At 39.8% G+C, this 18,623-nt stretch overlaps 1 protein-coding gene across 1 annotated transcript; it reads right to left on the reverse strand.

Annotated features, from left to right (window-relative positions):
* Nucleotides 1–1,535: 1,535 nt before the first annotated feature.
* On the reverse strand, nucleotides 1,536–17,458 carry omd (integrator complex subunit 5 omd). The gene is made up of 17 exons (XM_028170643.2): nucleotides 17,108–17,458; nucleotides 16,084–16,231; nucleotides 15,797–15,907; nucleotides 14,831–15,012; nucleotides 13,505–13,625; nucleotides 12,646–12,813; nucleotides 12,074–12,232; nucleotides 10,595–10,907; nucleotides 9,963–10,146; nucleotides 8,477–8,591; nucleotides 6,789–6,991; nucleotides 6,458–6,616; nucleotides 4,383–4,499; nucleotides 3,741–3,909; nucleotides 2,825–2,964; nucleotides 1,965–2,049; nucleotides 1,536–1,798 (listed from the first exon to the last, which is right to left on the reverse strand). Exons 1-17 carry the CDS (start codon nucleotides 17,321–17,323, stop codon nucleotides 1,653–1,655), a joined length of 2,736 nt encoding a protein of 911 aa, XP_028026444.2. The 5' UTR covers nucleotides 17,324–17,458; the 3' UTR covers nucleotides 1,536–1,652.
* Nucleotides 17,459–18,623: the final 1,165 nt, after the last annotated feature.

Here is an 18,623-nt window from a genome sequence, read left to right on the forward strand (position 1 = left end):
GCAGTTTGGGTCATAAAAAATTAGAGCGCTGAAGCGAGTATTTCGCTCTCTCTTCCACTCACGAGACTTATCGACGGACATAGTGATCCGCATTATTGTTGTCGATAAGCGTTATCGATGGTGTATTTAGTTTTGTATTTTGTGGGTTAGTGATAAAAATGAAAGAAATAAACACTAATCGAACACTTACACCACATATCGCCGCAGCAAGTTAACGAGAACGGTAGAAATTAACACTTTGTAACTTTTCGGGGTTTATTCTTATTTCAGTGAAAAATTTTAACACATTTTTGATAACAATACGTGCAAAATGGCAGAATGTATTCAAAATAATTAATAATTAAAATTTATAAAAAATTAATATTAAAAAATTAATATTAAAATTCAAAATAATAAAAATAATAATTTTGAATACATTCTGCCATTTTGATACAAAACAAAGGAGTAGCCATTGTGTCACTAAAGAAATTCAGAAAACGAATGCATAAAAACACATTACTCTTCGACATAATGTACTATAATTTGCAGGTAAGTACAAATGACTCTTAACATAATAATGTCTCACCACCCTTCGTATACCACCCCGCCGCCGTGTACCTGCCTTCGATGACTTATTTGTTTTTATCGATAATGGCGTTGCGCCCGCGCAACATGCTCACCGCCCTAGCCGGGCTATGTTTTATACACGGACAAAATAATTCTACTATAGCTTGTTTTATTTATAAAGGACAGTAATTAACACCTCTACAAGCCTTATAAACCGCACACAGCATGAAATTAAATTAAATGAAATGAGAGGATATGGGATAAAATATAATTTCAGTAAAATTGTGGTAATTAATTGCGAATTTTTTTTGTCGACGTTTGGAGGATCTGGAGAAGCTACGTCCAGCGGCTTTGTTCATTTTCCCACATTTTTGCACTATCACAGATACAAAACAGTTAATAAACAACCGTTATTACACATTTAAACCTGAAGAAACACTAAATAGACAAAATAAACGATTCACACGCAAGGAGCGCCTTGCGTCCCCGCCAAAAAGTATTTATTAATTATTGTTTGACAGTTGCTCCTTTCTTTTTTAGTTTTATGATCTAGAATTTTTTTTAATTCGTTAAATTTTAATTTTCATAATTTTAATTTTAATAAATTGAAATCGTGATGGTTAAATTAAAAGAGATTATATCAAATGTAGTGGCCAGTTACTGAGACTTCAATGAACTTTTTGGAAGAATGATACAAGATACATCTATTTATTTTATATCATTTACTCATACTTGTATCCTGTAATGAGTAAAATAAAACAAATCAATCATTATTGTACCGTAGTTATTTCACCTTTAAACTAACACTAAAATAACAAAATACGATATTTCACAAAACTTTCCCATCACGTAAAGCCAAATTTTCAAACAAATATAAAATAGGCTATAAAGAAGTATAGGGAAAGAAGTATTTTCACGAGTCACTACTAAGCTTAGTTAATAAATTTTATTTTATTATTAATTTACAAAGATATAAATAAAACAAGCACTTTATTGTCTGATACTTTAATTAATAAATTATTTACATTATGTACACAGGCAATCTCCAGCAAGTTGGTAGTACAATATTATTTTTTACAAAAACAATAATTTAGTGCCCTGATATATTAATTACTGCTTTCCTTTTCAAGATTCAAAAACATTATTGGATACAAATGTCCCAATTTCGCTATTCTTTTCTGTATTATAATCCTCAATGTATCAGTATAGAGGGTCGGTGGTTTGCAAGAAGACGGATCGCGCCAGTGCAAGCCTGTAAAAATCAGAATTTATACTATACATCATTTATAAGTCGAATTGTGGGATAATAATATAGTCAATGTATAAGATATTTTCGGGCGTAGGTCACAGGCTCTCAAACTGTTTTGTTTTGAGTACCTCCAATTTAATCTTATTCATATATAAAATAAATAACCAACCTGTAGCATCACACGTAAATAAAGCAGGCGACGGGACGTGGTCCCGTGTGTAGTTCCACAAACAGTCACGCAGTACTTGTACAATCTGCAACAAAAGTGTTTATGCATTTTTCTTTCATTCGGTATTCATACTTATTCCTACCAGGGACGTCTTAAACTATGATGGGGCCCTTGGGCACACAAGAATTTGAGGCCCTTTTGGAAAGTAAAAAAAGCGAATTATAATAACATGTTTTTACTGAGTATGACCATTTATTATAGGTAATCAAATACAGTATGATATAATATGTCATTAATGATATTAGAATGCTGCTGGTTTTTTGGTTACGATTTCGATAACGGTTTCTTTCGGGATGTCTGTTGAGCAAAATCTTCTATTATAGGCATAGTATATGTCTTATAAATATATATTAATATATATATATATAATAAATAATAAACCTTCTGATTACTGATTTGTGAAAAAAGTGTAATGTGCCCGACAAAAATGTTTTGGAAATAAGCGTGTGAGAGAAATTGTCGGTCTTTCGGGGCCCCCTGAGAATGGGGGCCCTGGGCACGGGCCCCGTGTGTCCTTATGGTAAAGACGGTATTGATTCCTACCATACCATTAGCTTTGTCTGCCTGTCTATTTAAACTCTTTATCACACTCATACAGTTGATGCTTTGATTTTGTGCAATTTATGATCGCAGCACTCGATCGACATGCTTAGTGCGAGTTTTTTAACGTTCTCGATCGCGTAAAAGTTAACTCAAATTTGTATGGGTTTGGAACAGCGTCCCTAGCGGCAAACGCAGGGACGCTATTCAATTCCATACTATAGCACACTGTAACTAGCACGTCGACGGTCGACACCTACCTCGTTCGGAGTAAGCTCAGGCGCTAATTCCAACATATGGCTCAGCGGATGCGGTAACAGTTGTCCCAGGGTCATTGTAGACAACAGCTCCGTTAAGGTGGCTCGCTCGCGTTCCACTTCAGGCGAATGCGTGTGGCGATCTGATAAGCAAAACGTTAACATATAAGCCGCGCCAATAAAGAAACGAATCGAAAATGGCGTCTATGTACCTGCACTGACAGATGGTAGGGTCAACAAATAAAAAGAAAGATAGAAAGAAAAAGTTGTTTATTGTAAAAAAATATAAAAAAAAACAAATGAGAATGTACTTTACTTTACTTTGGTGCCCTGGCAGAGGGGAGGTGTAAAATAAATAACAAAATAACCACGAAATAACGAACAAATGCAACAAATAATAACAGAATTTGAGAGAAAACAGAGCGCGTCTGAGAACAAAGTCAGAACTGATATTTTTTTTGCATGCAGTACGCGCCGTGTGCGACTAAAGACAGCAATAGTTTAGAGTGAGAGCGCATGATCGCCACCGCCATTTTCGATTCGTTTCTTTATTGGCGCGGCTTATACCCACAATCCGATTGATACACGAAATAATAGGTGAATACCAATGAAGTTGCCATTTTACAATAACTGGCCATCTGTAACGTAATTTATGTATGGCGGATAACAAATTCTATTCATTTTTTTAATTATTTTGTTTTTATAATTTTTAGTAGTTGTATGAAAATATATATCAAACAGACAAGACTTCTTTCACCTTTATAATATCAGTACTTATTATAAGCAATTCTTTTTGCTGCGGATGACGTCACGCAGCTGTTATTGTGACATGGCTCCATCGCAATATCAACGTGCGGGGCTTATACTCGAAAATTCTTTAAACAAGCGACGTCCGCTCGTTAAGGCGCAGCGGCGGTACCTAGCAGGGCGCGCAGGCGGTGCAGCAGCGTGGCGGCGGCGGCGCGCAGCAGCGCGGAGGCGAGGCACAGCGCGGGGCGGGCGCCGCCGCAGCGCCGCAGCGCCGCGCGACACACCGGGCTCCCCTCCAGCGCCGCGCGCATGTACAGCTCGCGCTCGATGCTCACTTGCTGCACACAACAACTCGCTCCATCAACTACTCGCTCACGGTCTATATACACCTTTCGGTAGGCAGCAGTTTAGCTGAGCTTCTGGCAGTGCTGATATCCACTAGTAACAATATCTACTAACTATCAGGTGAGGCAAAAAGAAAAACCGTTCGACTTAGTTTTAGGTTCAATTACAACAATATCTGTTCGGTGATTATAATATAGTATTACGGGTTTGCGGCCCTGACTTCACGCGACGTTGTCAAAATAAGCATTAATTTTTTTTTATGATTTCTCAGTTTAGTAAAGTACAGATTGCAAAACAATAATTTTAAAATTTTAATTAACACAACTGATCACGGCTTTGACCGTGAAATAAAATAAAAAAAAATCATTTGTGACTATAAAGCTTTATATTTATCATCCGTGCTGACAACAACATCGCAACAACTAATTTCAAATTAAGAGTAGTTCGGTTAAGAGTAGTCGCGCACCTTGGTAAAGTCCTCGTCGGGCCACGGCAGACCGTTGTACATGACGTCGGGAGACACCAGCTCCACCAGCAACAGCGCCACGGAGGTCGCGCCTTCCACCACACCGCTGTTCCCGTCCTGCGACCATACACACGGAGTGCTTTTTTTTAGGGATTTTATGACCTGGTAACTAAAACTGGTCTGGTCTTATTTTAATTTATATTTTCGTTTATAAAAAATGATAATATGGAGTGAAATAAAATGAAGATGATTAATTTGAGACATTAATCAACTGGGATGAAATTAAATGAAATGAGGTGAGATGGTATGTATGTAATCTCAGTAAAATGGTGGTCATTTAGTGAGATTTTTTCAGTAAACTTTTTGGAGGATCCCGAAAAGTTACGTCCAGCTGCTTTGTTTCCTTTTCCCACTTTTTGCACTTTCACAGATATTAAACCGTTCATAAATCACCGTTATAACACATTTAAACCTGAAGAAACGCTAAACAGAGAAAATAAAACAAATCACATAACGTCACTCCTCGTGTTCTCGCCAAAAAGTCACACGGAGTGCGGCTAGAGCATATATACAGAGTAGTGTGTGCTACTAACACAATATTACATTGCAAAGAACAAAAAAGGGCCATTAGAGCCCTTGAGTGATCTCATTGTTAAACTTTTTTTTCTACCTATGACGATAGCCTCGAGAGGCTATGTCAGCGTTGCCAGACGAGTAGGTGAGCTCACGGGACTCAAACCTGGCGAAGTTGCTAACACTGGCCCTAGCAAGAGCAATGGTTCGCAGAATCTACCACCGAATCGGAAACGCGACTAACTAAGAAGACCCGAAGAGAAACTCAGTAGGCTGTGCCTATGGGTTAGTTTATTCTCCGAACCCTTCGTCGCAAGCGACGGGTTCAACGTTAAGCGATCTTATGTCATTAAAATCGATAAAAAGCTACTTGCTAAAAATCGATTTTAACGAACAATTAAATTTCTTTTAAGGATAAGTACAAACCAAAGGATTACAATGTGCGATTACAACTATTTATCAACGTTTCGGCTTTAATATTGGGTAATATTAAAATTGCATTTCTGTCGACATCGATACTGTATCATGGGGTTAAAGGCTATTTGGTTTAAGCGACATTTCGTTAAATACCCGACGTTTATCTTTGTATTTAAAGGTCCGTTTTATTTAGTGTTAGCATCAACAATTCGATGCTTTTAATTGTTTTGTCATGATATTTTTTCCAAATTTTAAATTTTAAAAGGCTGTAAGTTTGCAAAAATGTTGCTTAAACCAAATAGCTTTTCACCCCTCAATATTTATATAAACATTTCGTATTACGTTGTTTGTCCGCGATGAACTCCTCAATTAATGAACTGATATTAATGTAACTTCGCACACTGTAACTAATTTGGTCCATTTTGAGAAATAAGATATTGTTTATCTCAAATTAAAATGAAAAATGTTTAAGCTATTGCATAGCTTCTATCGCGGGCCTTGAGTGTGGAGACCGTCCGGAGAAATTGTGTAACGAAAATAACCTGACACCCCCACTACGCCTACTATGTAGCTCGCGTTCAATACATTCACACATTTTGCTTGTGTAGTGTTTGTGAATAAGCGCGCGGCGTGACATCGCACTGCCGCATGCACATCATGAAAAATCTGCCCATCTCTCCCTCGCGCGGTCTAGCTTATGAGTGTGAAGGGGATAGTTAATGTTTTGCTTTTGTTAATGTTTATAAATATAGTGTGGTCTTATTTTATTGTTGTTTTAATATTAAATTATTATTGTCTAATTATAATTGCATAATTCGATAAAAATGCTATGCAATAGCTTTAGCGCGGCAGTCCCCGAGTGCCACACGTGTTTTTTTATTACAATTATTTTATTTAATATTATTATTAATACGTAGGATTGTCATTATATGATATCTATGAGTTAGCTCAGTGACGTTATACTTTAGTGAATATCTAATAGATAGCGCTGTATCGAAAGTCTACATAAAATTAAAATAAAAATTCTTGTCTTTCAGACCGTACCGAACATGAACAGTGTAGCAGTTTATGCAGACCGAACTGACCATACAAGCCATCAGCGCGCCCATCAGCAGCTCGTTGTTGGTGGTGAGTATCGGCGGTAGTGCGTTCTCGTCGTGGGAGCTCTTCTTCCTAACTCCTTTACCGATGATGCCCGCGTGGAACACTGACGTGTGGCTCTGCGTCAGCTGCGTGATCGGGCCCTACAATAAAGAACCCTCAATTGAATGCTCTTTTTTGACATTGTAACCAATCGGCCTAATGGCGAGTGGTCATTGTCGCTCATAGACATCATCAACTCAGAACACTCCATTCTTGGTGTTTACTTATATAAAAAAAATAAAATGATAATAATAATAGAGAGATAAGGCTCACGTGTTTTTGGTTCAAGTGTATGAGGAGGTCGTCGGTGTCGGGTGCGCGGGGCTCGGCGCGGGTCCCGAAGGCGCGCTCCTCGCGGAACATGGCGGCCTCGAGCAGGTCGCGCAGGCCGACGGCGCGGGCCAGCTTGCTGTGGCCGCACAGCTTGCGGAGCAGTCGGCACGCGGTCTGTGTGCCCCGGACTTTGTTCATTACGTCTGTCGAAAACGATATTTACTTAAAGCATTTCCTCATCACAATCCAAAGTGTTTATCATTAAATTACCTGTGAATGAACTCACAGCCCACCTGGTGTTAAATAGTTACTTGAGCCCATAGACATCTATAACGTAAATACGCCACCCACCTTGAGATATAAGTTCTAAGGTCTCAAGTATAGTTACAACGGCTGCCCCACCCTTCAAACCGAAACGTATTACTGCTTCACGGCAGAAAAAGGCGGGGTGGTTGGTACCTACCCGTGCGGACTCATAACAGATGCTACGACCAGTAATGAATTCTTGAAAGTATTTTGTACTAGCTCACGGATATTGAATTTATTAAACCATTTTTAAATGAATAGTCGTGAATTCGTAGACGTCATCAATGTTGTAAACCATTGCTACCGCAAACTCGTATTTCCTAATTACTCATATTTTTATCGTATCTATATTGATGAAATCTATACGGATGTAGTGAAACCAAAACACTAATCAATAAACAAACGAATGAATTTGAAAATAGAATTTCATATTTTTTTATAATTGATTTGAATTTAGAATTTGTTTCCAGCCATACATAAATAACGTTACAAATGGCCAGTTATAGGTCATAGTAAAACGACAACTTCATTGATGAAGACCTATTATTTCCCAAAAACAGAGAACGAAACAGACATAACATCTATATATTAATACGTGAAGCAAAAACTTTGTACCCCTTTTTACGAAAATTGCGCGGACGGAGGAGTATGAAATTTCCCACACTTATAGAGAACTAGCGGACCCGGCGAGCTTTGTTCCGCCACACGGTTTGTTTCAAACACATCAACCGGTCAACTTCAAAATTTAAGCATAGAACGTTTAGCTGTCAGTTGCGTTTTGTTATTCCACATCAGTTTTGTTATACCACGTTTTATGTCACGTCCCACGGGAATGTGATAAAAAGTATCCTATGTCCTTCTCCTGGCTCTAAGCTACCTCCTCACCAATTTTCAACCAAATCAGTTCAGCCGTTCTTGAGTTATAAATGGTGTAACTAACACGACTTTCTTTTATATATATAGATATAGAGAAGGAGTGCAGAATGTTAATAATTTTTTAAGTTACGAATAAAATACATTAAAGCAATAAAAAAACACACACACACGCATACATACTATTTTTTCATTGTCAAACTTTTCTTATTGCTTATAGTCTGTGGTCAAATTGATAATAGATTAAATATTATTTGTCTTTATTAATATTTATCTAAAGTGTAGTCTTAGCGAAATCTGTGATTGTAGAAGTATAATAGTATTTGGCAATAGAATCATAATAGTGTACAAACTTATAATTTCAATTAATTAATCAGATTTCGACTGCCGGGGGACCACTAGTAAGTGGTTATTGTGCATCCGAATGTGACATTAGGACATTAGTAATGTCCCCTTTTAAATATCTGACTGGTTCAAAAGAGATAGCCGCATGGTCACTATCGCGTTACCTGGCTCGTGGATGCACCTGAAGAAATATTTGACGGTCGCTTGTACGACTTTGAGCACGCTCTCGACGCTCGGCGGCGGGCCCTTCGTGCCGGACATGTCCACTCTGTCTAGTACCTGCACCGGAACATCGTCACCATCAGTGTGCTTAGTGTTTTTTTAACGTTTTCGATCGCCCAAGAGTTAACTCAAATTTGTATGGAGTTGGAACAGCGCCCCTGGCGGCTAATGAAGGGAAGCTGATTTTTTATTTAGGCAACACTTGAAGACAGAACCTTCACTTGGACAAACTTTCATTAGCTTCTTCCATTACTTTCATTAGATCCTCTCGATCCATTAACGGTGCTTTTAGGTAACTCAAGCAACGGTCACCGTTTTTGCTTGCGACGAAGGGATCGACGAGTAAATTAACCCATATACACAGCCCACTGAGTTTCTCGTTGGACCTTCTCAGTGGGTCGCGTTTCCGATCCTGTTGTAGATTCAGCGTAGCACTGCTCTTGCTTGGGCTAGTGTTAGCAACGTCACTAGAGTCCGGTGAGCTCACCTCAGCTTGAAGTCGTCGTGGCCTAAAGGATAAGATGTCCGGTGCATTCGTATGTAGCGATGCACCGGTGTTCGAGTCCCGCAGGCGGGCACCAACTTTTCTAATGAAATACGTACTTAACAAATGTTCACGATTGACTTCCACGGTGAAGGAATAACATCGTGTAATAAAAATCAAACCCGCAAAATTATAATTTGCGTAATCACTGGTGGTAGGACCTCTCGGGAGTCTGCACGGGTAGGTACCACCGCCCCGCCTATTTCCGCCGTGAAGCAGTAATGCGTTTCGGTTTGAAGGGTGGGGCAGCCGTTGTAACTATACTGAGACCTTAGAACTTATATCTCAAGGTGGGTGGCGCATTTACGTTGCAGATGTCTATGGGTTTCAGTAACCACTTAACATCAGGTGGGCTGTGAGCTCGTCCATCAATATAAGCAATAAAAAAAAAAAAAACCTACCGGTTACGCTGGCATAACCCTAGTTTCACTTTTTTTTTGTTTTATTGCTTAGATGGGTGGACGAGCTCACAGCCCACCAGGTATTAAGTGGATACTGGAGCTCATAGTTCATAGACATCTACAACGTGAATGCGCCACCCACCTTGAGATATAAGTTCCAAGGTCTCAGCTTACTGCTTCACGGCAGAAATAGGCGGGGCGGTGGTACCTACCCGCGTGGACTCACAAGAGGACCTACCATCAGTAATTACGCAAATTATAATTTTGCGGGTTGGATTTTTATTACATGATGTTACTCCTTCACCGTGGAAGTCAATCGTGAACATTTGTTGAGTACGTATTTCATTAGAAAAATTGGTACCCGCCTGCGGGATTCGAACACCGGTGCATCGCTCAACACGAATGCACCGGACGCCTTATCCCTTAGGCCACGACGACTTCATGTCGTCGATGGATTGAGTTGTAATTGTTCCACGTGCGTACCTCGGCGAGGGCGTGGCACGTGGGCATCTCGTTGAGCGACCTCATGGTGCAGTGCTGCAGCTGCGGGTCGCGCAGCAGCGCCGCGTAGTGCTGCAGCGCCGCGCCCAGCCGGTACACGCTCGCCCGCACCGCGCGCCCCACCGCCCGCCCGCGCAGCTGCGACACGCGCTTCGAGCTCTCCCATCTGCAACCACCGCACAACGTCAACTCACTTTACTAATGTGGGGGGAAATGAAGTGAGTTTACTATTGTAGGAGAAAATAAAGTGAGTTTACTATTATAGGAGAAAATAAAGTGAGTTTACTATTGTGAGGAAAATAATGTAAGTTTATTATTGTAGTCCTTCTCCTCGCGTCGTTTCCTCACTGCTAAGGGTTGTGACCGTTATATTTCGACAGGATTTTATTCCTTGTAATGTCCCGCCAGTGCCTCCGATCATTGGCCGGATGAAGGGCGTCGTGGAATAAAATTTCTAGTGTGTTGCGGATTTGGTCGAACCACCTTATCGGACTGCGCCCGCGCGGTCTCTTTTCTCTCAATGAGGAAAATAAGGTGAGTTTAATTCTGCCGAGAACAAACTAAAAGGAGAGAAGGAAACAGCAAAATCTACACGATACAAAACCAACACTCACCTCAACAGCTTAATGATGTTCAGACAAAAATAATGCATGTACGTCTTTTGATCCTTAGGAACGTTTCCCTCGATGAAGCACCTCTTTATCTGCGTGTCGGACATGGCGGCGTCCCTGAGGGCGTGCTCCACGCCCGTCCTGATGAAGTCCTGGTACCGCTCGGTGTCGGTGCTGATGTCGGAGGTGTCGTTGGGCACGTGCATGGAGGCGGTGCCGGACATGATGCGCACCAGCAGCGCGAGGGTCGCGTCGTCGCGGCTGTACTGCAGCAGGTAGCTTATGGTCGATACGAACTCCGAGGGCTGGTTGTAGCCTGAAAGTAGTATACGTTTACTGGTGCCGCCACCCCACCTATTTATTGTTGTTAATGTCTATGGGCTGTGGAAATCAGTAAAAAATGAGCGGGTCGTAAGCTCGTCCACCCATCTAAACAATAAATAAACAAATGTGTGATGTCGTGAGACACCGGATAGGAACGAAGTTCCTTATTATAAAAATATTAATTTTAAGTTCTAATTCGAGGTATAAAGAAAATAAAACTGGAGGTTTCGCAACAACCCACGGTCATTCGGTAACGTGCGATATTATTGTGGTACACTTCATTCACGGTTGTTTGCATAAGAGTTAGTGTATTGCGCAAACGAACGCTCTGAGATCGTAGTCAATGAATGATACCCACTTCGATAAAGCGGCACGACACGAGAACCCTCTCATCGTGGCCGCCGGTAACTACATTCCCGATCCTGCAGACAGAATGGAAAGCAGTCGACGTCGCCCAAAACACGTCATCTCGGATCCTCCCGATACACTAACGGGGCTTTTAGGTACTTCAAGCACCGGTCACCGTTCTCGTCGAACCCGTCGCTTGCGACGAAGGGCTCGACGAGTAAATTAACTCTCAGACACAGCCCACTGAGTTTCTCGCCGGATCTTCTCAGTGGGTCGCGTTTCCGATCCGGTGGTAGATTCTGCGAAGCACGGCTCATGCTAGGGTTCGTGTTAGCAACATCGTCAGGTTGAGCCCCGTGAGCTCACCTACTAAAGTTAGGGTTACGCTGACATAGCCGCTAGGGCTATCAGCTTAGGTAGGAAAAAAAAAAAAAAAAAAAAAAAAAAAAAAAAAAAAAAAAAAAAAAAAAAAAAAAAAAAAAAAAATTTGATAAAAAACATGTTATTTATTTGTACGTTATTACAAAGTTAAGTCGTACACTGTGTGCATTACTAATAATAATCTTACGTTACGGACGTTTTTTCCGGGTTAGGGTACCCCTCCGCATCGTCCCATAAGGAACTTCGTTCCAAAAAGTTTGTCAAATAATAGTTATCTATAATCTATTCCCCGTTCTGCGGGAATTCCCCGGCCAAGAGCTAATGCTTACTTGATCACATATTTACTTAATTAATATGAGCAATATTAGCAGTGCTCATCCTATTACAGTTACCCTGTAGGACGGACTCTGAACTATGGTAGGCACTTACAAATCAGGATGAGCAGTCGCGCGAGTGAATACTTCTCCAGCTGATTCCCGTCCAGCAGCTTCTCCCGGATCATGTGTATCTCCTCAGCGGCGCTCGTCAACAGCGGTATAGTTTTGTCCGGGAATAGACATTCGTATTCTAGCTTCTGTAGGAGGTGCTCTGAAATAATTATACATAGCTATACCACATACCTTCAACATTTGCGTCATTCCCCTCGACATACCTCTAGCTGTTATGACAAATCATTCACAACGGTTATGGAATATAAATAGGCTGCCTCATTCCGTGCGTGATAGTGCTTATTTGGATGTCTTCAAGAGAAGATGGCAATATGTACGTGTATATGTACAAGTTATTATGTGTTAAGTTTTTCAAGTGTACAATAAAGAATAAATATTTTTAAGTACAGTACTTAAGTACATTAATAAAATACCTACTTTTTACTTGTATCTATTGTTATCAAAATTAAATTATAAGTTCTTGACTTGACCACGATATGCGCCCCCCCCCCCGGCGCCATAGCTAGATCCGCCCTTGTTATGAACATGTAGCTTATGCTTATAAAGCCTCACCAAGCAACTGCCTGCAGAACTGGTAGTTCCGAGCGTGTCTGAGGAGCAGCAGCAGACACCTGGCGTCCGTCCGCATCAGCAGCTGCACCAGCGACGCCGGCGCCGCGCCCTCCCACCGCGCCCCGCCCCCGCACACCGCGCCCAGACGACGCACCACCTCATCCGACACTCAACCGACACAACATCTTACATACACTTCTACTTCTACTTTATTCTACTGGTGGTAGGACCTCTTGTGAGTCAGCGCGGGTAGGTACCACCGCCCTGCCTATTTCTGCCGTGAAGCAGTAATGCGTTTCGGTTTGAAGGGTGGGGCAGCCGTTATAACTATACTTGAGACCTTAGAACTGATATCTCAAGGTGGGTGGCGCATTTACGTCGTAGATGTCTATGGGCTCCAGTAACCACTTAACACCAGGTGGGCTGTGAGTTCGTCCACCGGTCTAAGCATTAAAAAAAAACTTTATTTTTAAATAGCATATAAAGTCATAGATCAAATATCTATAATGACTCTTTTTAAGTCTTATATTTACTGGTGGTAGGAGGTCTTGTGAGTCCGCACGGTAGGTACCACCTACCCTATGCCAAAATAGGCATAATGGATAATAGCTATTATGCCTATTTTTGTTGTGAAGCAGTAACACGTTTCGATTTAAAGGGCGGGGCCGCCGTTGTACTGTAAAAACTGCGACTTAGGACTCATGTATCAAAGTTGGTGGCAACATCTACGTTGTTGATGTCTATGGACTCTGGTAACCACTTAACACCAGATGGGCCTTAAGCTCGTCCATCCAGTGAAGCAATAAAAAATGGTTTTAATCACGTATTTCCTTATTCAATATGAATTAGCAGTACTCACGCGTTTGTTCTATATCTTGCGTGAAGGCTTTCAGGACTACATCGGACTTCGAAGCTAAATTCAGTAGATACGGTATGACGTCACGCTTACTCTCCGGCATACTGTCCTCCCTTATCACTTCCTACAAACGGTAATCACCATACCTTATACATTCCGGTTAAACTTGAGGACAAGATGGTTCAGTGCTTTTGGCACAGGCGCATTCGGCTCACCTGATGGTGAATGGGTACGACCGCTCATGGACCATCAGCAATGTAGGCACAGCTAAGCCGTTGCCCATTGCTGAGCAATTCCCAAAAACCTCGTTCAAAGACGTACGAGTTATAGCGCTCACGAGAACCGTAGAGAGGTGTCTATAGATGTCAAAATCGGATAGTACGTAGTAAAAAAGATCTCAGAGCACTATTTATCATCCAATTTCCTTTAAAAACAAATATGAAACAGTTTTTTCCAATACTACAACAAAATTGTAATGAACAAAACGTAAAACTATAGAATAGAACTACAGAATAGTATATAGAATCTAATGTTTTTTTCTTGCTGATAGCCTTGAGAGGCTATGTCAGCGTAACCCTAATGTGTAGCATAACACTAGCCCCGGCAAGAGCAGTGCTTCGCAGAATCTACCACCGGATCGGAAATGCGACCCATTGAGAAGATCCGGCGAGAAGCTCAGGGGGCTGTGTCTATGGGTTAATCGAACCCTTCGCAAGCAACGGGTTCGACGAGAACGGTGACCGATGGTTGAGGTACCTAAAAGCACCGTTAGTGGATCGGGGGAATCCGAAATAACGTCTAATCTACTGTATAAATGAATATAAATCTTATATCGTTACTATTGTTGAATTTCAACCGTCAACCACTAGCTGACACTAGATGTTGGAACCTCAAAACATGTGATACAGTATTTCTACTTGCTTTACAATAAGAGGGCTGCTTTTAGGCAGCGACTTGGCTTTGCCCCTGGCATTGCTGAAGTCCATCGGCGACGGTAACCACTCACGATCAGGTGGGCCGTATACTCGTCTGCCTACAAGGGCAATAATATATATATACATATATATATCGAGGCTTGAAAGGCAAACGTGCAAAAAAAGCAAAAGGCTAACCGACAATGCGTGAACTTTACAGTAGACTAATTTAAAGTTGAAATAACTGAAAAAAAACTATTTTAACGAATCTAGCTGTAGGATTGAAATGTTTTAATAGACCTAGAATATATATTTTTTGCGCCTCGAATATGGTTATTGCCTATCATTTATGTACAAAGCAGTTATTGTCGCTTAGTCACGTGCCTTTCAAGCGTCGATATATTAGTACACTTACGTGAAATAAAGTTTGTAGTGCTCGTTTCAGGTGAGCAAGTGCGGGCGCGTGGTGCGCCAGCTGGGCTAGCAACGCACGCGCCGCGTCTGCGCCCAGAGCCAGCGCCCGCGGAGCCACCAGAGCCACCAGCCCGGCCTCCGCCCTCACCACGCGACCCACAGCCCAGCCGCACCAACGAGATTCTATACGCGCACAGAATAAATAACATGACGCTATTGTCTTTATTATTCTTTATTGTACACACAGTTAATACAATACAATCATTGCGAAAATGGCGAGCTTAACTCAACAATTGAGTTATCTACCAGCTAACTGTTCTTAAAGAGGGTGAGCTTTACATTTGACTTTGACATCTTTGTAATGTTAACACTATTCAAGTTCCTCAATTGATTGCGCTTTTTCTTAATCTTCTACTACGGAAGGAGGTACTAATTAAATTTTTTGAGAATTGTGTAGAATTTTTTTATGTCTAGTTTAGTGTTGGATTTCAAACATCCTTAATTTATTTCATTGACAGATCAACATAATAATAAAATAAATATTGAGAGCACCTCTCAGCACATTAAATTCCAGAATAGAAACTATGTCTAACCCAATGGATAGCAAAGTCAGTGAACTCCCAGCAAGGATAGACAGTTGACACTGACAATTGACCATGGACACTGATATCTGACATATATAATCTCGGAAGTGATCTAATCCACTGTTTCCATAAGTCACAGTGTTTTTAAGGTTTTCTTTGACAATATTTGCAAACACTTTTTAAGCAATTGTTGTTAATTTTGTGAAGTCCTTCATGAAAGTAGGCTGTCAGATACATGATGTCTATAATGATGTTGAACATGTTAACTAACCAAGGAATATTTCTTCCAAATTCTAAATGTTTAGGTTTATTTTTTATATGTGCATTGATAAGTCAGTATAGTATTACTGAGTAAGTGTATGTAACTAGTAAAGAATTCTTACCAAGCATCATATCAATGCATGTAGCTTTTTCCTCTGGACCTAATAATGTTAAATTTTGTGTTGTTATATCCAACAGCACCCTGACAGGCTCAGCACTCTGGAGGGTGGAGTCTGAAATGAACAAATTTGTACATTCCTTATTAGTCAATTAATGAACACCTGACTAGAAATTTAGGTCAAATTTTTATAAATTGACTTATCCAAAATGATGAAACAATATAATATTGTAGCATGAAATAATATTTAGCAGATATTATTATTATTTTAAATGTGATTTAAATACTTACTTGGCACATTGGACTTGTTAGTGGAAATGTCAATTATCAAATTGACACACCAAGGAGCTATGAATGGTGCCCATGACTCTCCAAGATTGCATAGCTCAGGTCCGATCATACTGACACTCTCCAGAAGACTATTTGCATTTGGATCAGCCTAAAAGATACATCATTATGCACAAACAGTCAACATAAAACATTACAAGGCTTATTAGTATTTGCTTTAGTTTTCACGATCTTAAACATAATTAAAATTACTTTTAGTTTTATTTAAGTTCTCAGTGTTTGTAATAGTGTAACAAGTAAACAAAGTGAGATTAAACTATAAACATATTTTAATTATTACAAGACTTTCTTTTAGAGACAGTATAGACTGTAAATCAATAACAATGACACTATACTGCTATTACAATAAATACAAATTTAAGTGTTTTCTTGATTTACAAATAATAGTTCTAGTTAATTAACACTAGAAACTAATATTCCAAACCACAGTGGTATGTATGTATTTATTTGTATCTGCATTCTGGCCACCACATGTCCACTTTGTTTCTACAATAAAGTAATAACATGAAGCAGTAAAATCAAAGCTCCAAATTTTATATGCTGTACTAATTTCTGATCAAGCATATTATGAACATGCATGAATGAGACCACTGTACAGCGTACTTATATCAAAAAGCAGCTCTGTGCTTATGCAAAGCACTTGTGTTTCATAAGTTACATAGCATTACTCTAATACAACTGAGTTCGAAATCATGTCTCTAAGCACCTATAGGCATTCACGTCGTTTAGTTTATTGGCTTCGACCTGCTAATAATAATTTGAACAATGAGCTTACTGCCCGTCAAATGACTTTTTACTTAACAATATAATTTAAAAGAAAATATATAATAAGCAGATGATAGTTTATCCAATGCTCTAATTAAAGGAAGCTCTCTTAGTTTAAGTCATGTAAGTTAGTCTTAACCTTAACCATGTTTCACCTAAGTATTGCTAAAAATGTAACCTTCAAGAATCATTAACAACTCACTTCATAGTCAGTTTGACTGATGGCAACGTTAACGGCTTCTTGAAACACAATCGAGAAAAACTCTAACACAGCGTCCCTTGCCGCCGGAAAGGTTTTTAACAAACTTATACCAGTTTTGGTGAGCTCCGGGGTACTTTGAGTGTTTCGTCTTGAAACACCATATACAAAATTATTTAAATCTGCAGATAGTGCAGTGGACTTGCTGGAGGTGTTCATTATCTCCAATATAATTCTGTTTTTAATATCATCAAAATAAAATACTAGTCTATCTATCTATCTCTTAGGTTTATGGAAAATACTAGTCAACAAATTCCAAAAGTGACTTGTTGACAAAATTTACCTTTGACATTTGGTACAATGACACTTGAGTTTTTAATTTGACTTCTTGACCAAGCAAAGGAAATAGCCCATACAGTGAATTTTTAATATAATAAAGGTATTGAAACCAGGTCTTTTACGAAAGATCAAATGGCACCAAAAATATCAATGTATCTAAATAAGCAAATGCATATATCTGACATGTTACTAGAAAATTTGACTGAAAAGCGTGATAGTGGAATAAAAATTATAAGGTGACAATATGATTGATACAAAAAAGTGTTAAGTGTAAAGATAAGGTGGTAATGGAACCTTTAGAAGTGTTATTACCTATTTCATTCTCTCGCCGATTAAATCCTTTTGTATATAATCGTATCTACTTATCTCTTTTTAGTATCGCTTTTCCGGTGTCATTTCCGTTTCATCAAATTTCATTTCACAACGAGTTAAAAAAGATTTCACTGTAATAATAGTAAAAAGAAAAAATACTTTTTAAAAACTATATATATTTCGTGTTAGCGAAGAAAAACAAATGATAAAGTTCAGGCTCGCACGTATTCGCCTTTTTTACTTTTTTTTATTGCGTAGGTCACAGCCTACCTGGTGTTAAGTAGTTACCAGAGCTCATAGACATCTACAACGTAAGTGCCGCCACCCACCTTGAGATATGAGTTCTATGGTCTCACAGACACGAATGCACCGGACGTCTTATCCTAATTAATTTACGAAATTACTTTCGCATATACCAAAACTACTTTCGTGAAACTGAGTTCAAGATGCATGACACTAATTTCGTAATGTAAATTCCGCATTAGGCCACGACGACGATTTGGAATGTGTCATTTTTATATGATTGCTCATTGAGTTTCCTCATTTTGGCGCCAATACATTGTACAATATTTTGCGATATTAAAATGGAGTGGGGTGATAAAGAGAAGCGAATCGCTGTGATTGCTTTTTTTTAATATAAACCTAAGCTGGTAGCCTTGAGAGGCTATTCCAGCGTAACCGTAACTAGTAGGTGAGTTCACGGGGCTCAAACCTGACGACGTTGCTAGCACGAACCCTAGCAAGAGCCGTGCTGCGCAGAATCTACCACCGGATCGGAAACGCGACCCACTGAGAAGATCCGGCGAGAAACTCTGTGGGCTGTGTCTGAGAGTTAATTTACTCGTTGAGCCCTTTTCGACGAGAACGG

Source organism: Bombyx mandarina, chromosome 22 (genome assembly GCF_030267445.1).
Source record: "Bombyx mandarina strain Sakado chromosome 22, ASM3026744v2".
NCBI lineage: Eukaryota > Metazoa > Arthropoda > Insecta > Lepidoptera > Bombycidae > Bombyx > Bombyx mandarina.

Excerpts from the sequence above, each read along its gene's own strand:
- omd (XM_028170643.2), bottom strand. The coding sequence starts at position 17,323 with ATGAACACCTCCAGCAAGTCCACTGCACTATCTGCAGATTTAAATAAT. Across the intron at positions 10,147-10,594 it reads AACATCATTAAGCTGTTGAG|ATGGGAGAGCTCGAAGCGCG; the intron begins GTGAGTGTTGGT and ends CGGTGGTTGCAG. Across the intron at positions 3,910-4,382 it reads CCGACGAGGACTTTACCAAG|CAAGTGAGCATCGAGCGCGA; the intron begins GTGCGCGACTAC and ends TGTTGTGTGCAG.